This window comes from Panthera leo, chromosome D1, assembly GCF_018350215.1.
Source record: "Panthera leo isolate Ple1 chromosome D1, P.leo_Ple1_pat1.1, whole genome shotgun sequence".
Taxonomy (NCBI): domain Eukaryota; kingdom Metazoa; phylum Chordata; class Mammalia; order Carnivora; family Felidae; genus Panthera; species Panthera leo.
In genome coordinates, this window is record NC_056688.1 from 56,817,747 (window position 1) to 56,840,349 (window position 22,603).

The 22,603-nt window shown below is 38.7% G+C and overlaps 1 protein-coding gene across 1 annotated transcript in view; it reads right to left on the reverse strand.

Moving 5' to 3' along the window:
- Positions 1–7,565: 7,565 nt before the first annotated feature.
- Positions 7,566–22,603, reverse strand: part of SPCS2 (signal peptidase complex subunit 2) — a 28,002-nt gene continuing 12,964 nt past the window's right edge. The window contains exons 2-5 of the mRNA XM_042905081.1: positions 17,234–17,317; positions 15,991–16,151; positions 14,482–14,616; positions 7,566–8,343 (exon numbers count right to left, since the gene is read on the reverse strand). Coding sequence (XP_042761015.1) covers positions 8,157–8,343; positions 14,482–14,616; positions 15,991–16,151; positions 17,234–17,317 — 567 coding nt within the window. The 3' untranslated portion in view covers positions 7,566–8,156. The remainder of the gene's footprint in view (positions 8,344–14,481; positions 14,617–15,990; positions 16,152–17,233; positions 17,318–22,603) is intronic.

The window sequence follows — 22,603 nt, forward strand, 5'->3', positions numbered from 1 at the left end:
GGTGAAACCTGGTACCAGATGTATGTTGTGATTTTCCATAATCCCTGAAACGCTGGTGCTATATGATCGTGTTAACTTTTTCTGGGGCAGGCTGGCACCCAGTTGCAGTCTCCGGGCATCGGCAGCAGCACAGTCCTGCGAATATTCCTGGGTGTGGCCGGCACTGGCCATTGCTCGGTGAGACCCTCTCCCAAAGGATCTGAGCGGGTCAAAGCCACAGTCCCTCAGAATTGAGGGGTCAGGAAATACAGCCGCATCTGAGATAAAACCCAGGAGAGAGGTGCCTCCTGGCAAACTGAAGGCTTGGTCACAGACAGTGTAAAAGCAGGGAGTGGATAGAAGCCGGAGACAAAGGACAGGTGTGCGATTGCTGGCTGGGGAGAGCACAGAGTTCCTACACTTGAGACTGAATAGCTGGGCGACGCCATTTTCACTCCTCCCGCGCATGCGCACACCCACCTACAAGCACCATAGCAATGCACCCAGTAAGGTAAGCAGTGCCATCTAGTGGAGAATGGAGCCATTTAAACTAAGCCCCGGCCAACCTCACTTTTCAGGAACACAAATCTCGCCGCCTGCTTAGTTTATGGACTATAAAGTGCTTCATAGTTTGACCTCTAGGGGAAAACGATGTAGTTTCAATCGTATTTCAGTCTGTTCACTGGTACAGCTATTCAAATTTTTTTTTCTTTTTCATGAATACAGAAAGAGAAAAAAATTATTTTTATTTTCAGTTTTTATTAAAAATATTCTTCCTTATTATTTTCTACTATATTTTTTACTTTTTTTTATATTTTTCAAATTCTATTTTACTTCCATCATTTCATTTCACTGTATTCATTTTCTCAAATTTTTGAATGTTTTTTTTTTCTTTTTTATCCCTTTTTTTTCCTAATCTATTAAACTCCTTTCAAGAACCAGACCACAACACACCTAGGATCTATATTATTTATTTGATTTTGTGTGTGTGTTGTTTTTAATTTTTTAATTTTTTTTTACCTTATCAATTCCTTTTCTTCAAAATGACGAAACGAAGGCATTCAATCCAAAAGAAAGAGCAGGAAGAAATGACAGCTAGGAACTTAATCAACACAGATACAAGCAAGATGTCTGAACCAGAATTTAGAATCACGATAATAAGAATACTAGCTGGGGTCAAAAACAGATTAGAATCCTTCTCTGTGGAGACAAAAGAAGTAAACGCTAGTCAGGATGAAATAAAAAATGCAATAACTGAGCTGCAATCTCGAATGGATGCCACAGCAGCATAGGCAGAGCAGTGAATCAGCATTATAGAGGACAAACTTATGGAGAATGAAGCAGAAAAAAAGAGAGAGACTAAGACAAAAGACCACAATTTAAAAATTAGAGAAATCAGTGACTCATTAAAAAGGAACAACATAAAAATCATAGGTGTCCCAGAAGACGAAGAGACAGACAGAAAAGGGGTAGAAGGGTTACATGAGCAAATCATAGCGGCAAACTTTCCTAACCTGGGGAAAGACACAGACATCAAAACCCAGGAAGCACAGAGGACTCCCATTAGATTCAACAAAAACCGACCATCAACAAGGCATATCATAGTCAAGTTCACAAAATACTCAGGCAAGGAAGAATCATGAAAGCAGCAAGGGGAAAAAAGCCCTTAACCTACAAGGGAAGACAGATCAGGTTTGCAGCAGACCTGTCCACAGAAACTTGGCAGGCCAGAAAGGAGTGGCAGGATATATTCAATGTGCTGAACTGGAAAAATATGCAGCCAAGAATTCTTTATCCAGCCAGCAAGGAGGTCATTCAAAATAGAAGGAGAGATTAAAAGTTTCCCAAACAAAAATTAAAGAGGTTTATGACCACTAAACCAGCCCTGCAAGAAATTTTAAGGGGGACTCTCTGAGAGGAAAAAAGATCAAAAAAAAAAAAAAAAAAAAAAAAAGATCAAAAGCAACACAGACTAGAAAGGACCAGAGAACACCACCAGAAACTCCAACTCTACAAGCAACATAATGGCAATAAATTCGTATCTTTCAGTACTCACTCTAAACATCAATGGACTAACAGCTCCAATCAAAAGACATAGGGTAACAGAATGGATAAGAAAACAAGATCCATCTATATGCTGTTTATAAGAGACCCACTTTAGACCTAAAGACACCTTCAGATTGAAAGTTAAGGGGACGGAGAACCATCTATTATGCTAATGGTCGACAAAAGAAAGCTGTAGTAGCCATACTTGTATCCTTGATACTTGTATCAGACAATCTAGACTTTAAAATAAAGACTGTAACAAGAGATGAAGAAGGGCATTATATCATAATTAAGGGGTCTATTCACCAAGAAGACCTAACAAGTGTAAATATTTATGTTCCAAATGTGGAAGCACCCAAATATATAAATCAATTGATCACAAACATAAAGAAACTCATTCATAATACCATAATAGTAGGGGACTTCAACACCCCACTTACAGCAATGGACAGATCATCTAAACAGAAAATCAACAAAGAAACAACGGCTTTGAATGACACACTGGACTGGATGGACTTAACAGATGTATTCAGAACATTCCATCCTAAAGCAGCGGAATATACATTCTTCTCCAGTACACATGGAACGTTCTCCAGAATAGATCACATAATGGCACACAAATTAGCCCTCAACAAGTACAAAAAGACTGAGATCATACCGTGCATATTTTCAGACCACAATGCTATGAAACTTGAAATCAACCACAAGAAAAAATGTGGAAAGGTAACAAATACTTGGAGACTGAAGAACATCCTACTAAAGAATGAATAGGCTAACCAAGCAGTTAAAGAGGAAATTAAAAACTACATGGAAGCTGATGAAAATAACACCACAGCCCAAAACCTCTGGGACGCAGCAAAGGCAGTCCTAAGAGAGAAGTATATAGCAATCCATGCCTTCCTAAAGAAGGAAGAAAGGTCTCAGAAATACAACCTAAACTAACCTAAATACAACCTAAACACCTTAAAGCTTGGAGCTGGAAAGTAAAGAGCTGGAAAAAGGACAGCAAATAAAACCCAAAAGCAGAAGGCAGGAAATAATAAAGATTAGAGCAGAAATCAATGCTATCAGGGGGAAAAAAAAACAAAAAACAAAAGAGAGAGATCAATGAAACCAGAAGCTGGTTCTTTGAAAGAATTAACAAAATTGATAAACCCCTAGACAGTTTGATCAAAAATAAAAAGGGAAGGACCCAAATAAATAAAATCAAGAATGAAAGAGGAGAGATGACAACCAATACAGCAGAAATACAAATAAGAGGAGAATATTATGAGCAATTATACACCAATAAAATGGGCAATATGGAAGAAATGGACAAATTCCTAGAAACCTTTAAACTACCAAAACTGAAACAGGAAGAAATAGAAAATTTGAACAGACCCATAACCAGTAAAGAAATCGAATCAGTAATCAAAAATCTCCTAAAAAACAAGAGTCCAGGGCCAGATGGATTTCCAGGGATTCTACCAAACATTTAAAGAAGAGTTAACATCTATTCTCTTGAAGCTGTTCCAAAAAATAGAAATGCAAGGAAAACTTCCAAGTTTGGTCTATGAAGCCAGCATTACCTTGATTCCAAAACCAGACAAAGACCCCACTAAAAAGGAGAACTACAGACCAATTTCCCTGATGAACATGGATGCAAAAATCCTCAACAAGATATTAGCCAACTGGATCCAACAGTACATTAAAAAAATTATTCACCACGACCAAGTGGGATTTATACCTGGGATGCAGGGCTGGTTCAATGTCCACAAAACAATCAATGTGATTCACCACATCAATAAAAGAAACGACAAGAACCACATGATCGACTCAACAGATGTAGAGAAAGCATCTGACAAAATAGGGTTTTGATAAAAACCCTTAAGTAGGGATAGAAGGATCATACCTTGAGATCATAAAAGCCATATATGAAAGACCCAATGCTAATATCATCCTCAGTGGGGAAAAACTGAGAGCTTTCCCCCTAAGGTCAGGAACAAGACAGGGATGTCCATTCTCGCCACGGTTATTCAACATAGTATTGCAAGTCTTAGCCTCAGCAATCAGACAACACAAAGAAATAAAAGGCATCCAAATAGGCCAGGAGGAGGTCAAACTTTCATTCTTTGCAGATGACATGATACTCTATATGGAAACCCAAAAGATTCCACCAAAAAACTTCTAGAACTGATCCATGAATTCAGCAAAGTTGCAGGATATAAAATCAATGCACAGAAATCAGTTGCATTCCTATACACCAACGAGGCAACAGAAAGAGAAACCAATGAATCAATCCCATTTATAATTGCACCAAAACCCATAAAATACATAGGAATAAATCTAACCAAAGAGGTGAAAAATCTATACAATGAAAACTATATGGGAAAAGTATCCCATGTGCTGGTAGTTGCTGGTAGCAACTACGTGGATGGGACTAGAGGGTATTTTGCTAAAGCAAAATTAGTCAGAGAAAGACAAATATCGTATGACTTCACTCATTATCAGGACTTTAAGATACAAAACAGATGAACATAAGAGAACGGGAAGCAAAACTAGTATAAAAACAGGGAGGGTGACAAAACATAAGAGACTCTTAAATATAGAGAACAAACAGAGGGTTGCTGGAGGGGTTGTGGGTATACATTTCCAGCTATAAAAGGGGTATAAAAGAGGTATACATTTCCAGCTATAAAATAAGTCACAGGATGTAAAGTACAGCATAGGGAATATAGTTAATATTATAATAACATTGTATGGGTTCAGATGGTGAGCACTGAGCATTTCAGAATGTACGGAAGCATCGAATTACTATGTTGTACACCTGAAACATAATATTGTATGTCAACCATACTTCAATTTAAAAATAAATAAATAAATTGGGGAAAAAATAAATGTATTTATGCATTTCAAACTCTCATTCTGAATCAGGGGCCATAGATAACACCAGACTGTGAAAAAGATCCAGGGCACAAAAAAAGGTTATGAATCCTTGCAATTATTCTTGAAGTAGTTGTCGATATCAGAAGTCATCTGAGTTGAGCACATGTACCTTTGGGCTGGGTTGTTAAGAATATTCTATTTCATGAGGCTGTCAGCAGCAACAGGATGGATAAGCTCTACAAAGAATATTGTGATTTAGCAGTATTCTCAGATGGTTTCCATCAGGGAGACAAAGTTTGGGCTAGGGAGAGGAGTGTCTAGCCAGGGGTAAACAGTTGTTGAGAGAAAGGGCTCTCAACTTAGGAGGAACCTGGACCCCAAAAAATACCACTGGTGTGTATTCAAAGGAACTCTGCATTTTCTGCCATTCTATCAGGTTGTTCCGAAGCAACAAGACTGTTTCTAAAACAAAGATATATAAAAGCATCAAACATTAAATACATGTTAGCAGTTGAAATTTGCAAATAACATTAGATACCTTTCCCCATTCTCTTCACAGTCTTCTATATTTTGGAAGATGCAAGTCCATCCTAGGTGGATGTGAGGAGTTGACAGCCAGGAGGAAAATGTGATGGGGGTCAGAGTTTCCCAGTGGGAGGGGTGCTGCAGACCTACTCAAGAGGGAGACGAGCAGCCAAGTGGCACTCAAAATGGGCTGGGGTGACCACTGGCTGCTGTAGGTGCTGAAAGCTGGCGAGAGGTGCTCTGCAGCCCCACAAACGCACGCTGAGGCTTGAGCCTGTTCAAGTGATGGAAACTGTCATAAAATACAAGTGGGGCAGCGGGTGGGAAGAGGGGCTGACCAAGTGCAACACATGGCCGGGCTGCTAACCCACTTCTTTATTTAGAAAATCATACTGCCTCAAATGGTTTCTGGAGTCAGGGAAAAAAATCCTTAAGAGATCCATGCAGCTTATGAAATCTCAAAGTGGGGTTTATGGGCAGATTGAAGGGATTACAGGACTTGTATCTTCATATTCCTAAGAAGTGTTTTCTATGTGGGGCATGTCCGGGGGTAAGGAGCCTAAATCATCTCAAAAGATACTTTTGATCTTTTGATCCAAAACTTCTTTGACAGGGTCAGATACTTCTGAAAGAAGAAACGAGATTTGTTGGAGGTCACAAGTTAGAATAAAGTTGGAAAACAACCCAGGTTTCTGGTCTCTCTCAACTTGAGGACCTACTTTTCCCCCCTCTCCCCTAAACTCACTCCTCCCTTGGAATAGTGAAAAACTAGAAACAAACGTATCTTCTAATAGGGAAATAGTTACAATGTTTATCCTCTGGTAGATTATGCAACTATTAAAAATGAGTCTGACCTGGGGTGGCTGGCTGGCTCAAGTGATAGAGCATAGGATTGGTCTTGGGGTCATGAGTTCAAGCCCCACGTTGGGTTTACTTACAAAAATAAAAATAAAAATTTTAAATAACAAAAAAAAATGGGTTTGATCGATATATACTGACAGGGAAAGTGCGTAAGAAATATTAAGTTAAAAAAAAACAAAACAAAAACAAACCCAAGCTACAGATGGGGGAAGAGAGCAGGAAAAAACAAAAACTGTAGAACATATTTCAACATAATTCAGTTTTTGTAAAAAACAAAACAAAGACACGGGTCTGTGATGAAAACAAAAAGGTACACCTGGTATGAGAACTCAAAGGAGTCACTGTGGAGAGGGTTATTCCCTAGGCCCACAAGCCCTGGGACCCTTGTGTCTAACCATAATTCCTTCATTGTAAAAATACAATTATCTAATTACACACTTTCAAAAGCTCCATAGCTGACAGAATAGGACTATCACCTTAAAAAGAAAGTTAAAAAAAAAAAAAAAAGGAAACTAGAACCTCAGAGAATTACATGACTTACCCAAGGTTTATAAGAGTATAGAATCCAAGGCTTCAGCTCCCTGTTCAGTGACGTTCCATATTCCCCCCACTGTGTGGCACTATATAGATAGGGCAACATTCCCATAGGAAAATGTGATAAGCGTTAATTTCTTATAAACTGAATATAGTTTTAGGTACTAGGCTCAGCTGGAACTGTACTTTTGTGAGCCAGAGGGACAATATTCCTACAGGTCAAAGGAGTTGGGCAAGTGCTCAGTCTTTTTCCGACTATAGCGGGAAAATACTGGAAAAGATGCCAACTCACAACTCTGGAGCCACACAAACCAGGTTTAAATCCCAGTTCTAATACTAGCTGTGTGACAATTATTCAACTTTTGTGCCTCAGTTTTCTCATCTATAAAATGGGGATAGTAACAGTCCCTACTTCTTGGGACTGCTGTGAGCACTGATGAGTTAATACACGTCAAGTACTTGGAACACTGGCTGGGCACAAAGTACTGTGTCATTACTGTTATCCCTGGAGAGCTAGCAGTTCCTCACCAACAGATTCACACAGGTTTCTGTCCAGTAAAACAGCCTAGAAAACAAAAGGAACCTATAGTAGTAAGCCTGTTAACACTTGCTGCTCTGTTCATTCCTTTCATCAAGACTATGACTCCATTTTTTCACATCTTCTTTCCTTTTATTGAAAAAAATTTTAGAAAATGGCAGTTAATAAAGGGCACAAACAAATCAACAGGTACATACTAGTGGAAAACAAGACAATATAAAACTAAAAATGCCACTGGCTTCTTTAATTGGTTAAAAGCACAAAATGTAACAGGCAGAAGGTCTGTTTTAAACAAATTAAAAAGCTGTGGTTTTTTTCCCAATTCTCCCCCAAGTCAGATATATACACACCCACAAAAATGGTGTGTGAAGGAAAGCTGTCATACACAAGAAGTTGTATCCTGAATTAAGAGAAATAGCTGTTGAAACAGGAATTAACACAACAAGGTCAGCAATAGGTTAACAATTTTAAAAATTGAGTCTTCAAATGCTGCATGGCACAAAGCTATGTGATATAAAGTACTGCTGGGTAGGAAGAAGTCTGTATGGCTAGCAAAAATGCTTTTCTAGAAAAGCAAATCAAAACAACACGATCAGCAGACCTAGGAGGCTAAAGCTAGATATCAGAGCTACAACTTCTCATATCTGAACTAGAAAATCCTATTTATCCAGAATGGACTAAAATTTCAGGACAAAACAGGGACATTTTTAACATATCTTACTTTATCCATTTTAAGTTCTCTGCTTCCTTCTCCCTCATCCCAAAATTCAGCATGATCCAGCAGAAAGATGGCTGCTTTTAAAATTGGCTATTTTATTTTTCTTTCTGTGGCAAGACTGTCGTGGAGCCTGGATATTTCAGGCTCATATGCATCCATGACTAGTGTCCCGCTGTGGTCAAAAAACTTAGCAATGGACTTGGTGAACTCGGCCTCTCGCTGCTGCTTTGTTCTTCCACTGATGAAGGTCAACTTCAGAGTATATTTGTCATCAAACCTAAGCAAAGATAAGAAGTCAAAACCCAAACATAGAGATTCAACTAGTAATACTAGAGCATCAACTGTTTTTGAAGAAAGGACTGAGCTGGCTACTGGTGCTGTAGGTCACACACAGATCTTTAAAAAAAAAAAAAAAAAAAAAAAAAAAATTCCAGTGGTTCCTAATTGCCTTCAAGATACAAGTTCTGATTCATTGGTACTACCATGTCTGCCTTACTGTGCACCTCCTTTACCTTGTCATAGACTGTTCAGTTATACAGACCACTCCTCTTACCTCTGGACTTTGCCCTTATTATGCTAGAAGGGTCTTCCTAGTAGACATTTCTCTCCCATCTCACCGGACTAGTTCCCATTTATTAATATTAGGGCATAAAGTTTTCTGGGAAAGCCTTCCCAAACTGGGTCAGATGTCTCACCTTTGTCATACACTGCACCATCAATCATCAATTCAACTATTAAGCACCTATCAGATGCAAGGTCTAATGATAGCTCCTATGTGGTCAATGAAATTACTGAAAGGATGTTTGTGTATCTGTGCTCTTCGCTAAACTCAGAGATTCTTGAGGACAAGAATTCTGTCTTATTTGTTTTCTACTCTTAGTTTAGCACTTGGTAGACAATCAAATTTTTATGAATAAATGAAGAACTCATGTTTTCACAGATATTCACCAATTCTAGGCTGCTCGGTGCTTGTTCTCTATAATCAATCTAGTTCCAGGTTCTACCTTATTCTAGGACAGAGGGTATCTTTTACTATATGAATTCTAGAGATTCTTTACCTACACCTTAAGGTACCTTGAGGTCCTTTGCTATATCCACCAATTCAAAAGTGTTAATAAAAATCAACCTCTGGCAGGCTGACATTCCTCCCCTGACCATGACCTAACAGTTTGTCTCCATTTAATTAGGGCACATTCAGTAGATTGTCAAGCTGTTATTATCTTTACGGAAGCAACTGCTTAAGCATGTTTCTGCATGTTTAAAATAGGAAAACTACCACATAATTTTCAAGATCACTGCCATGGTTAAAACAGTACCTATTATTAACCAGTGCTCAAAAAAATCATAGCTCAATAAATTATTGTCTAAGAAATAACAATTGTTGGTAAGGATGTGAAGAAAAAGGAACACTTGTGGACTGTTGGAGAGAATGTAAATTGGTGCAGCCACTGTGGAAAACAGTATAGAAGTTCCTCAAAAAATTAAAAATAGAATTATCATATGATCTAGTAATTCCACTACTTGGTATTTGCCACCCCACCCCCCCCAAATGAAAACACTAATTTGAAATAGCCCTGTATTTGTTGCTGCATTATTTACAAGAGCCAAGATATGGAAGCAGCCCAGGTGTCCATTAACAAATGAATAGATAAGAAAGTCACAAAAAAGGGATGAGATCCTCATTCAGGACAGACAATATGGATGGACTTTATGGGTATTATGCTAAATGGAAAAAGAGGAAGACAAATACCACATCATGTCACTTATATGTACAATCTAAACAAAACAAATGAATAAACAAACAAAAAGCAGAATCAGGCCTGTAAATACAGAGAAAAAACTGATGGTTGCCAGAGGGGAGGTAGCTGGGGGATGGGCAAAATATGTGAAGCAGAGTGGGAGATACAGGTTTCCAGTTATGGAATAAGTAACAGGGACAAAAGGCACAGGAGTATAGTCAATGTACTGTGACAGCACTGCATGGTGACAGATGGCAGCTACACTGGTGAGCTACCTACAGAGCTGTTGAATCACTAAGCTGTACACCTGAAATTAATATAACACCATGTGTCAACCATACTAAAAAAAAAAAAAAAAACCTTGGCTAGCCAGTTATTCCCAACCTGAATAGCTGTGAGTGATGGTCTTTAAACTATTTTCAACACCTCAAAACTTTTCTCAAACTCCAGCCAACTACTGTTAGTCGATTTCCATAATTTGGGACTTTTAGGCCCAGTTTCACTGGCAGTTCCATGGCTTTGATGGTAGGACATGATCTGATGAGTTGTGATCTGATGCACTTTAGAAATAAATACTCATTAATATTTTATTATTATATATTATGTAACTTACATGTAATATATAACAATTACATCTAAAATATTTTCAGGAAAATATAAATGCTATTATATAATAATTATGTAATACTTATTCAGTACCAACTACACATGTCAAGCAGTTTCAGATGCTAAGGATATACAGCAGTGAACACAACAGACAAAGCTGTGTCTTTTGGGACTTTAGCGTATATGAAAGAACCAACAATAAAACAGAAAATATGATGTCCTTTTAAATATAGTAGGCACGAAAAGGGTTCACTAAGCAGATATTTAAGCAGAGCCCTAAAGAAAGGAAGAACAAGTTTTCTGGAAAAAGAATAATCCAAGCAACGAAACAGCAAATGCAATAGCCCTAAGGCAAGAACATGCCTGGAATGTCTGAAGAACGTGATGGAATGAGAGAGGAGAGCCACAGGAAATAAGGGGTATGTGTGCTTATGTGTGGGGTGCAGAGAATAGATGAGTATAGACTTCTAAGCTGGACTTAGGAATTTAGATTTTTCTCAGAGTGACAGGGTTTTGAACGGAGGATTGAGTTGAAGTGCCTTATGCTCTAAAAAGATCACTCTGCCTGTTGTACTGGAAATAGACTATGAGCAGGGAGAGCAGTTGTGGAGGTCCATGAGGACATTATTATAGTGACCTGAGAGATGAGGGTAGCAGTAGAGATGGCAAGTGATCAGACTGAATATATTTAGAAGACAGAGCTGACAGGATTTGCTGACAGACTATTGGAAAGTCTGAGAGAGAGGAGTGAAAATGACCGAGTACTGGCCGGAGTAAATAGGAGGATGGAAGTGCCATTTATTGAGATGGGAAAACTGGGGGTAGAACAGGTTTGGATGAGGGATAGCAGGCTTAGGTTTTGAATATGTTAATTTTGAAATGCTAAATAGGATCCAATGTCAAACAGAAAAGTGGAGTTCAGGATAGGTCTAGGATGAAAATACAGATTTAGAGATTTTCAGTATAAAGATGGTATTTAAAGTCTTGACAGTCTAGATAATATTACACTTAGTGAATATAGATAGAGAAGAGGTGCTAGGAACAAGCACTAGTGTGGCATTTCAAATTTAGAGCTGTTCCTTCAAATACTGAAGAATCACAAAAGCGACCAGAAAAGCAGACATTAAGGTATGAAGAAAATTAGGAGATTATGGTATCCTAGAAACCTAGTTAAAAAGCAAGTGTAACAAGGAGTGAGCGATTCACTGTCAAATGCTGATTGAGTACAAGGATGAAAGAGATATAAAGACAAACAGATCCAAGAGATACAGAGAGAAGAAATGGGGAGCAGAGAAATAAGACCATGTGGGGAGAATAAGGAGAACAAAACCAATTTTTTTAGTTGGAAGAAATTACAGCATGTTTGTATGCCACAAGAAATGATCCAGCAGAGAGGGAAACATCATGTAAATGAGAAGGGAGAGAAGCTAGTGGATAAATGGAGAGGAGGCTTTAGATGGGAACTCCTGAAGAAACAGACTATGATGAGCACCACAAGCAGGTAATGATGGGGGCTTCTGACTGCTTTGATTTTCTCAGCAACAAAAGAATAGGAGGATAAATATGAGAGAGTAGGATAGGTATGAAGACAGAGGAGAAGGTATAAAAGGTGCTTTAGGACAGTGAGAGTAACTGGACTACAGAAATGCCATGGAACCGAAGATGGGTAAGGAGGAAGTAAGACAATGAAAGACAAAAGAGACAGTGAAAAGGTGGGAGGCTCAATGCATTAGATAGAGACAGTGAAAAGGTGGGAGGCTCAATGCATTAGAGATGCCAGTGAGGCTGAAGAACCACTGGGACAAGAGAACTAGAAAAATTGGAAGCAACGGTCATAGAGCGGGATACCGAAACTGAAATCATTGAAGGTAATTAGTTACCAGTATCAGCAAGGTTTAGGATATGTCCAGGAAAGTAAGTGTTTGAGCCATGGTAGAAAACAAGATGATCAGAGGAGAGGCCAGTGAACAGGAATTATCAACTATTTGGATAATGAAATCACCAAGACTTCCAAAGGAGCTATGTTAGAGAGAATGCCAATGAGCCAGGAGCTATCTTCTTCTTCTTCTTCTTTTTTTTTTTTTTTTTTGCCAGGAGCTATCTTCAAGGAAAGAGAAGAGAGTCTATATTTAAGTGCAGTGAGAAGGAACAGAGGTGGCATACCTCCTCACCACAGGAAACAATAATGTGGCAGCTGGTAAAAATCAGCAGAGAATGTGGAAAAAACCAGAACCCTCGTGCACTGCTAGTGGGATTGAAAATGGTGCAGCTATTACAGAAAACAGTCTGGCAACTCCTCAAGCAATTAAAAGAGTTACCGTATGACCCAGCAATTCCTCTCCTAGGTAAGTTACCTGAGAAATGAAAACATTATATCCACACAAAAACTTGTAGGTGGACTGTTTATAGCACCATTATTCACAATAGCCAAAAGATGGAAACCACTCAATGTCCATCCACTGATAAATGGATTAACAAAACGTGGTATAGCCATGTAATGGAATATTTGGCATAAAAAGGAATAAAATATCGACACTTGCTACACCATGGGTGAATCTTGGAACATTATGCTAAGTGAAAGAAGCCAGTCACAAAAGATCATGTATTGTATGATTCCACTCACATGAAATATCTGAAACTGAGAAATCTATAGAGACAGAAAGCAGATTAATGGTGACTGAAGGCTGAGGGAATTGGTGTGGGGGGGGGGGCAGGGGAGCAGATAGCTAAAGGGTACAGGGTTTCTTTTTGAGATGATAAAAATGCTCTAAAGTTGGCTGTGGTGATGGTTGCAATATCTGAAAACACACTAGAAACCAATGACCTGTACACTTAAATGTGTGAACTGTACGGTACGTGAACTATATCTCAATAAAGCTGTCAAAAAAATGAGAATGTGTGTATGAATGAGATGAAATGCGTGAATGGAAATAATGAAATCAAGATGCTGCTAGGGTCTAGAATTCTACAACTGTTTTAGGGACCTGGCACAAGGTACACACTTATGATGGCTGAGTTCAAAGGGCAGCTGGGGGCCCTGCCAGGAGAACCCAGCTAGAACATCAGAATCATATTCTGCTCCTCCTCATAGGCATTGGCACAAGCCAGTAAGGAGAGGCTGTTTGGTGTTGATGCTATGCTTACCATCATATATGTGAATAACCATACTTGTAATTTGAGAGCCTACTATGTGCTAGGAACTGTCCCATGTGTTTTTAGGATAGTGACTAAAAGCGTGAGTTCTGGGCTCAGATATGGGCTGGAATACCAGCTAGAATTTACTTTTGGGCTCTAGGAATTAATTAAACCCTTTGGGTCTGTGTTCTTACCTATAAAATGGGTGGTTCTAAGATTTAAATGAGATAATGCACTTGGCACGATACCCAGTATATGGTTAACGCTTCACCAACGTTTGCTATTTTTATACTTGGTATATGTACCAGCTGGCATCTTCCCAACAACTCTATGAGTCATTCTTGATCCGGTTTTGACTAAAGCTCAAATAGTTTACATGATATACCAAACATCATACAGCTAGAAAGAGATGAGCTAGAACTTAAACCCAGCTCTGGATACCTAAAAAGACCTCAGGTGTCAGTTGTACTAAGTTATACCCACAGCTGGTCAGGAATTTGGAAAGGTGATTCTCTGAGTTGCCCAGTACATTGCTGCAAAAATTTCTGACTACACAGACTGTAGTCAAGATCATGGAAGATACAGAAGCTAATAGGGTTCTTCAAAGATAATTCACTTCACACTTTTGGCCTTCTTAGTTCTGCATTCTAATTGGCTCCGTTTATTGGCCACAAGGAAAGAGACTCATTCTTCATCCTTCTACCAAAGTACTTCCTCCCACAGTTTATCCTCAGAGCACTTCTGTGATAATACAATCTCAGAAGTACAATGTTAGGAAAAACCTTCTAGACCATTCATACCCCTTTCTTCATTTTACATGACTGGTACTATGATCTGCATGGAGTAAGCATACAATAAAATAGTCTGTTGAAAATGACTCAACTTCCAGAGAGAATCCAACAGCAGAATTTAATAGTCTTTGAGGATAGTCATACCTTTTGAGACTGGAGGACAGTTGCCAAATATCATCAGGATCCATTCCTGTAGGATCTTTCCTGTGGGCCACAAGAAAGATGCTCTTCTCCTTATATGAGGTATAAATGGTCAGGATCCCCATCATCACAAAATAGGTTCAGATAAAGTTAAGGAAAAAACACACAAACACACACAAAAGAACACACATATATACATATACATCTGTACGTGTGTGTGTATGTGTGTGTGTATGTGTGTGTGTATGTGTATGCATTTTTAGTGTTGGGCACAGGGGAGTCATTACCATTACATATGGAACTGACACAATTATAAAAAATACCATGATCATGTTTACTTTAAACACCAAACAAATGAAATTTTATCACGGTAGTTCTCTTGGGAGGTCATATATTTACAATTATGTTGCTCTCATTGTTTAAACCCCTTTTGGAATTCCTTTGGGGATTGTCTCCAGAACCGACAACATATTCTCTGGAACCACCTTAATGGTGAAAAAATTCATACTGGGATGATTTATCTGATTACTGAAAGAAGTCAAGGTGCCAATTCTGGGACTATAATTTGGGATCAATTTGGAGAATACCATTTTTAATCAGGGCCTGCTTTATTAAATGGCTTGCTAGAAGAAAAATTCCCAAAGTACATTTTTTAAGAACTATTTCAGGGACACCTGGGTGGTTTAGCTGGTTAAGCACCTGACTCTTGATTTTGGCTCAGGTCATGATCTCACAGTCATGAGTTCAAGCCCCATAGTGGGCTCTGCACTGGACGCCGAGCCTGCTTAAGATTCTCTCTCTCCCTCTCTCACTGCCCCTCTCTGGCTTGAGCACACAAGCTTGAGCACTCCCTCTCTCCAGCTTGCATGCACACAAGCACGAGCTCGCTCTCTCGTTCTCAAAAAAGAAAAAAATCTTTGTAATTCTGAATGTCTATTGCATATATATGTAACTGGGCAGCATTCAAGCAGACTCCGGTAAGTTCTTCTTAGCACAAGATCACAAAACAACTTCCATTTCAAACCCAGGTCCTCCAGCTCCAGAATAGGATTTAATTCCACTGTTATACAAGCCACACCTCTACTCATGCTCACTAACTCTCAGTCCAGCCCTTCAGCTTCAAGGAAACCTGAATCTCCAAAATCTGATCCTTTCCTAATATCCCGGAATGAGTGTCTTAAAGCAAACTGGGTCCAATGGAAATGCGGTAGGCTAGAAATGAGAAGAACTGGGTTTCACTATAATGTGTGGTTTGCTATTAGGCACTCACACATGGATTATAATGACCTCTACATTAACAAGTAAACAGAATTAAAGATAAAATAACCACACTAAATCTAAATATCAATGATAATTACTACCTACAACTACAGATGCCCATGGCTCATACTGTTAAATTCTAACAGTGGCCCGGAATCAAAGTTTGTTTTTTGTAGGGAGCAGGGAGGATGATCAGTAGAGATTCTAATAAACAGTCACTAGAGAACAAACCTGAGCATAGATAAAGGATATGATACGACACACAAAGCCAGAACAGGCTTAGATTCTGGAAAGGGGTGCATATAATCCCAGATCAAAGCCACTATGGCAAAGAAACAGGAGATGGTACAGATGGTGAGGCGACCGTCAATCAGACCAAAATTCTCCACATACTTGTACTTTTCCAGAAGTACCTAGTAAAAAGAACAAGGAATCAAGCTCACAGAATTGCTTCCTTCCTAGTACCTGTTTTTAGTCTTGATTTCCATGTAAAAGTTATATTAAGGATCATATAAATTACCAAGTAGTTCTCTCCAATCAGGATTTCACCACTCTAAGCAAAAAAGACTCAAGCTGTTCACAATGATCCCAGAGAAAAAGTTCATTAACTTCTCATACATTTTGGTTTTTTTTTTAATCCTCAACTTTTCCTGTGGGATGAAGGGAAGTTTCTCTTCCCTTTTTAAATAGAGAGATGACCAACCATGAATGAATATCCTATATTCCCCTCAACCCTGTTGGCTCTAGACTAATTAACCTCAAAAACAATAAACTACCAGCTTTCTGTAATTCAAAAACTAGAGAATTTGGGGCGCCTGGGTGGCGCAGTCGGTTAAGCGTCCGACTTCAGCCAGGTCACGATCTCGTGGCCCGTGAGTTCGAGCCCCGCGTCAGGCTCTGGGCTGATGGCTCGGAGCCTGGAGCCTGTTTCCGATTCTGTGTCTCCCTCTCTCTCTGCCCCTCCCCCGTTCATGCTCTGTCTCTCTCTGTCCCAAAAATAAATTAAAAACGTTGAAAAAAAAATTAAAAAAAAAAAAAAACAAAAACTAGAGAATTTGACAGAAGCTTGAGGTAGCTAACATTTTAATGCATATTCCTTCATAAAACGTTAAGGATTTTAGAAACTGCTTTATGGCTCAAATCCTACAACTAAAAACTATGGTCATTCCCAGTCACAAAAGAAAAAGATCCTGCAGATGTGCCATAAGCTGTACATATGCTAACAGACTCCCTACCTCAAGAAAATACTTTTTTGGAGCACCTGGATGGCTCAGTTAGTTAAGCATCCGGCTTTGGCTCAGGTGATGATCTTGTGGTCTGTGAGTTTGAGCCCCATGTCGGGCTCTGTGCTGACAGCTCAGAGCCTGGAGCCTGCTTCAGATTCTGTGTCTCCCTCGCTCTCTGCCCCTCCCCCGCTTGCACTCTGTCTCCCTCTCTCAAAAATAAACAGACATTAAAAAAATTAAAAAATTAAAAAAAAAAAAAAAGAAAATACCTTTTTGGCAGAATCATCCAAAGAATTCTTCACAGCGGATCCATCCCATTTGTCAATTTTTACAGGCTTATCATCAATTTTCCACTGTAAAACAGAAAAGTTGTGCATCACCAGGCATGGCATCTTATTGAAAGTAACACGAACTACTTCCTTAAGTGTTTAAAAAACAACACCACAGGTCCCAAATAGTGTTCACTTTAAAGACTCAAGACAGTAAACTAAGACCTAGTACCTAACTGCAGTTTCAACTCCCCAGAAATATATCCAGTTAATACAGGAATTTCCTGTTCAGCACTAGGAAATTTACTGATAGGCCCCTTCCATTCACTTAAGGGTGATCTTGCTTAAAACAATGGCTTCTTTGCTAATAATTTCCTTTTTTCCACTCCCTCTCTAGCTTTAAAAATCTTTGTTTCTGTAGCCTTTTGGAGCTTCCCTCTACCCGCTAGATGGAATGCTGCCTGATTCATGAATCGATCAATAAAGCCAATTAGATCTTTAAAATTTATTTGAAGTTTTACTTAACAAGACCATCTTTCAAGTACATGTAACATTTACTCTTTGTCCTCTGATGTTACACAGCTAAAAGACAAAACACTTAAAAATGAAATTGAATGAGATTAGGTCACTAGAATCAGGTGGTACTCATATGATGTTGCCAGTCTTCTATGCTAGAAAGCTCAATCTGGGCTACAGAGACTACAGTGTGAACTCACATATCCCATCCCCATTTCACCCAAATGTGGGAATAGGGAAGAACTCCACTTGTTCATCCTTTCATTCTGTGACCACAAAACTCAGACAATATACACCCATGAACTTTCAGACACTAACAAGATGAGGAACATCTCTTTTAATACATGTTCATCAGCTAACAACTTTTATATTTTACCAGTATGTCTTAACTGTAGGAAAACAGCAAATCCAGTGTAGTCTGTTGGAAAGAACATTTTGAATTAAAAATCAAGTCCTATTATTAGTTAGTTATAGGACTTTGGACAAACTCCACTTCAATTTCTCTCATCTACAGAGGTTTAGAAAGGTTCTCCAATACTGTGCTAGTTAGAAGCAAGTGATTGTCTCACACATTGCTGGTAGAAATTCAAAATGGTATAACACCTACTAAGGCAATTTAGCACCTTGGATTCCACTTCTGGGAAATTGTCCCTATCTGCATACACAGGAAATAATATACAAGGCTACTCACTGAAGCAGCATTTGTAACAACAAAAAGTAACTCAAGTACTCAACTACAGAGGACTGGTTAAACAAACTTGTAGTGTACCCAGATATCTTGAGAAGGTAGAAGGACATGGGTGGGACTGACTCTTTAATGTATGCCTTTTTAATTTTTAAACATGTGAACATTTCATATAGTAAAAACAATTCTCAAATGTAAGTGATTCCATGAACAAAGCTTAAGTGGAACAGGGTGCTACAAATAATCTGATAAACCTGTCTTTTATAGATCACAATGCCAACTTTAAAAAAAATTTTTTAAGTTTTTTTTTTTTTTTTTTTTTTTTTAATGTTTATTTACTTTTGAGAGAGACAGAGACAGAACATGAGCTGGGGAAGGGCAGAGAGAGAGGGAGACACAGAATCCAAAGCAGGCTCCAGGCTCTGAGCTGTCAGCACAGAGCCCAACGTGATCTCACAAGCTGAGATCATGACCTGAGCCAAAGTCAGATGCTCAACCGACTGAGCCACCCAGGTGCCCCAGCACAATGCCCAACTCTTAGTTTTTTATATCAAGCGAATACCGCATTTCATAAAAATTACAAACCAGCAGGCCAATACAAAATTGGAATAGATTTTACAGAAAGAGAACAGAACTTCATATTTATCTTTCTGATTGAGCACAAGTTCAGACACTGCATATGAGAAATAAGGAGACAGACTAAACATCTGTAGAAATATAATACAACAAACTTGTTTTTTAAAACTGTGATCCTATGTACTATTACACAAAAAAGAAAAACTGTTCTGTGAAGTTTGTTAAGAGAAAAAACATGAACTACAACAGCCATACTTCAAGTGATTAAAAGTCAATCAAGGTTTTTTGCCTTTGGTGTCTCATAAAAACAAGAACTTTCTTTGAGAAAATTACTCATGGCAAATACCATTTTGATAACAGCAAGTAAAAGAAAGAACCTGCACAGCCAGAATTCATAATTAAAATTATTTGTGAAACAAAGTCATTAAAACATTTTGGGGTCATTCCAAAAAGAAAAAATCATATTCTCATAGACACTCAGCTACACATCACTATCTGCAGTACATTAAAGAAACATGCCTTTACAACTTAGAGGATAATTTCTCAGCAATCTGGGGGGATAAAACACGGAAGCTATTACAGCATGTGCTGAAATAGCCCCAGCTCTACCTCCACTGTCTGGCAGCTAGAAGCAATCTTCAGTAAGTGGCACAGGAACATTTCCACTGACTCACAAAGTTTATGATTTCTGAAGAGATGGGAGCATCATCCGTTTTGTGTGCATGAAAACCTTTAGCCTATTCAGAGAAAAGAGCATCTCTGCTATAGTACAGAGACACATCTAGAAAAAGGGCAGGAGGGTGGACATTAGATGCTTACTTTTCTGACTTATTTTCTGTCATTCTCAAAAACTGCTCAACTAAAATGTATACTACTCTTCCATTTTTCTCTCTCCTGCTATTCAGAGCATTTTAAGAAACTTTTTTTTCCCTCTCTCTCTTATCTTCTTACACCATAAGGGCAATTGCTTTCCTTTTGTAATAAAAAGACAAAGCAAAGGTTGGTTTCTTTCATATGGGACCTCACAGGATAAATTACCAAGAAAGGTCTGTGCAGAAAAGAGCTAAGATAGGCCTGAGACCGCCATCCTTAGAAAGGCCTGCTTCAAAGGCTGGCCCTTGCTTGGTATTTGGAAAGTTGGCTGGTAAACAGTGACTTACACGGATATAAAACTTTCCCTAACTGGTAAGAGTGGCTCATTGTGCTTCAGCTGTTTGTATAAATGATGTAGTTTATGCTACACACGAGTTTTCTTTCTAGGAGTCTGGAATTTTGCCACAGGCTAGGCAGAGGGTGCATACTTAACCAGCTCCCAGTAAAAAACCTGGACACTGAGTTTGTAGTGAGCTTCCTTGGCAGACAACACTCAACACTCCATACGTACTGTCACATCATACTGTTACTGGAGGAATTAAGCACAATTTCTAGGACTCTACTGGCAGAGGGCTCTCAGAATTTTGTACTTGGTTTCCTCCAGACTTCATCCTATGCACCTCTTCCTTTTGCTGAAATAAATCTTGCCCACAAGTAAAACTACATACTCAGTCCTGTGAATCAGTCCTAGTGAATCACTTGAACCAAGTGGACTTAGGGATCCCTGATACAGGCAGTACTGTCAATTAAGATATAGCAATGCTGTAACTTCACACAATTCCTCTTTCCCACACTCCCTCTTGCATGGTACAGATACATGTATACTGGGCCCAATCAACAATCATAGGCATCGACTTTAAGACCATTGCTATTGTCAATTCCCCTCCTCAGACACTACTTTTATCTCCTTTTGGCTGAATTTTTTTTTTAATATTCATTTCTGTATTGCTTTAAAAATTGTTTACATTCTTATTTCTTAATTTCTCAGTTTTTGGCATTAAATCTATTGACTTCTCACAACAAAAGAGGAAATTGAGCCCTTTCATCCCCTGCCACACTCACATTAATTTTCTCTGCTCCCCCCACCACCATCTTTTTAATACATCATAGTAGATCACTAGTGATTTGGTCTTACACCTTAATTTTGGCTAGATTATCCAAACTGTACATTATAATCATAAATGCTATTCACAGATGAGTCATGTATTATACTAGGATTACTTTTTCTTTCCTGATAACTTTTTGTTTTCCTTGGAGCTACTGTTGTTTTGGTTGTTGTTTTCAATCAATGTATTTATCATCAATATAGTGATATTTCAAATTCTCACCCAATTGTTTAAATTTCCTGTCAATATGTGTGAAAGTATTCATCATTCTGTGAGTTTCATCTTTTTGGAGTAATTGGTCTTAGAGCCTCCTGACCTGCTTTGATCTGGGTGGACTGCTTCCAGTCTTTCTGTATAGCTATCATCCTGGAATTTCCCTTCACTATCACTCTGGGGGTTCCCATAACCTCCTCTTGGGCTGGACCCCCTTTTCTTTTTTTTTTTTTTTTTTAATTTTTTTTTTTCAACGTTTTTTTAATTTATTTTTGGGACAGAGAGAGACAGAGCATGAACGGGAGAGGGGCAGAGAGAGAGGGAGACACAGAATCGGAAACAGGCTCCAGGCTCCGAGCCATCAGCCCAGAGCCTGACGCGGGGCTCGAACTCACGGACCGCGAGATCGTGACCTGGCTGAAGTCGGATGCTTAACCGACTGCGCCACCCAGGCGCCCCTGGACCCCCTTTTCTTAGATACCATGTCTTACTCTTTTCTCAGTTTACTATTCCCTTGATCTGGTGAACACATCCTCTAGTGGGTCCTTGAAAAATGCACACGGGAAATCAATTTTGAGACTACACATCTGAAAACATCCTTTTAGTCTACCCTCACAATTAATATAAATAATTTCTCTTCAAAAAATTTAAAGTTTTATTCCATTGTCTCAAGAGTTTAAGGGACTCCTGAGATTCCTGAAGCCATTCTGATTCCTGATCCTTCATATACAATGTTCTTTCCCTTACAGGAAGTTCTTTATGTTGTGTGTCTAAAAATTTCAGGATGATATCCCTTATGCAGGTCAATTCGCATCCACTGTTAAACTGCTAGTACCACTGATAGGCCTTAAGCAGATTCTCAATATGGAAACCAGTGTCCTTCGGATTAGAAAACTAGAGTCCAGGGATATTAAGCATCACACAGACAGTAAGTGACCGGCAACTAAATTACTTAGGGCTAACTTATAAACACACGGTTCACCATAAAACTGTCCCTTCTTCAGTGATAGAAACTTACTTTTACTTGCCTTAATCTCTGAACTCAACCCCAAGGCAGATTCTGTTTGTGGCCTTCTTCTCAAAGACATACTATATTCAAATCAGAACCTAACTGAATTTAGATTCACTACAGATGTAGGCAAATGCATTCTTTCTTCACTTAATAAGGCAGCCCTTACTATGAAAAGGAACACAATATAGTGGTTAAAAGATACAGCTTTAGAGTCAGACTACTTGAGTTTTAATTCTCACTTTCCTATTTAATGGATGATATTGGGCAAATAATTTAATCTTTCTTTTAATGTTTATTTTTGCAAGAGCACATAATTTAATCTTTCTATAGCTTTAGTTTGCTCAACTGTAAAATAAAGATAAAAATATCTATTTCACACGTTAGTATGA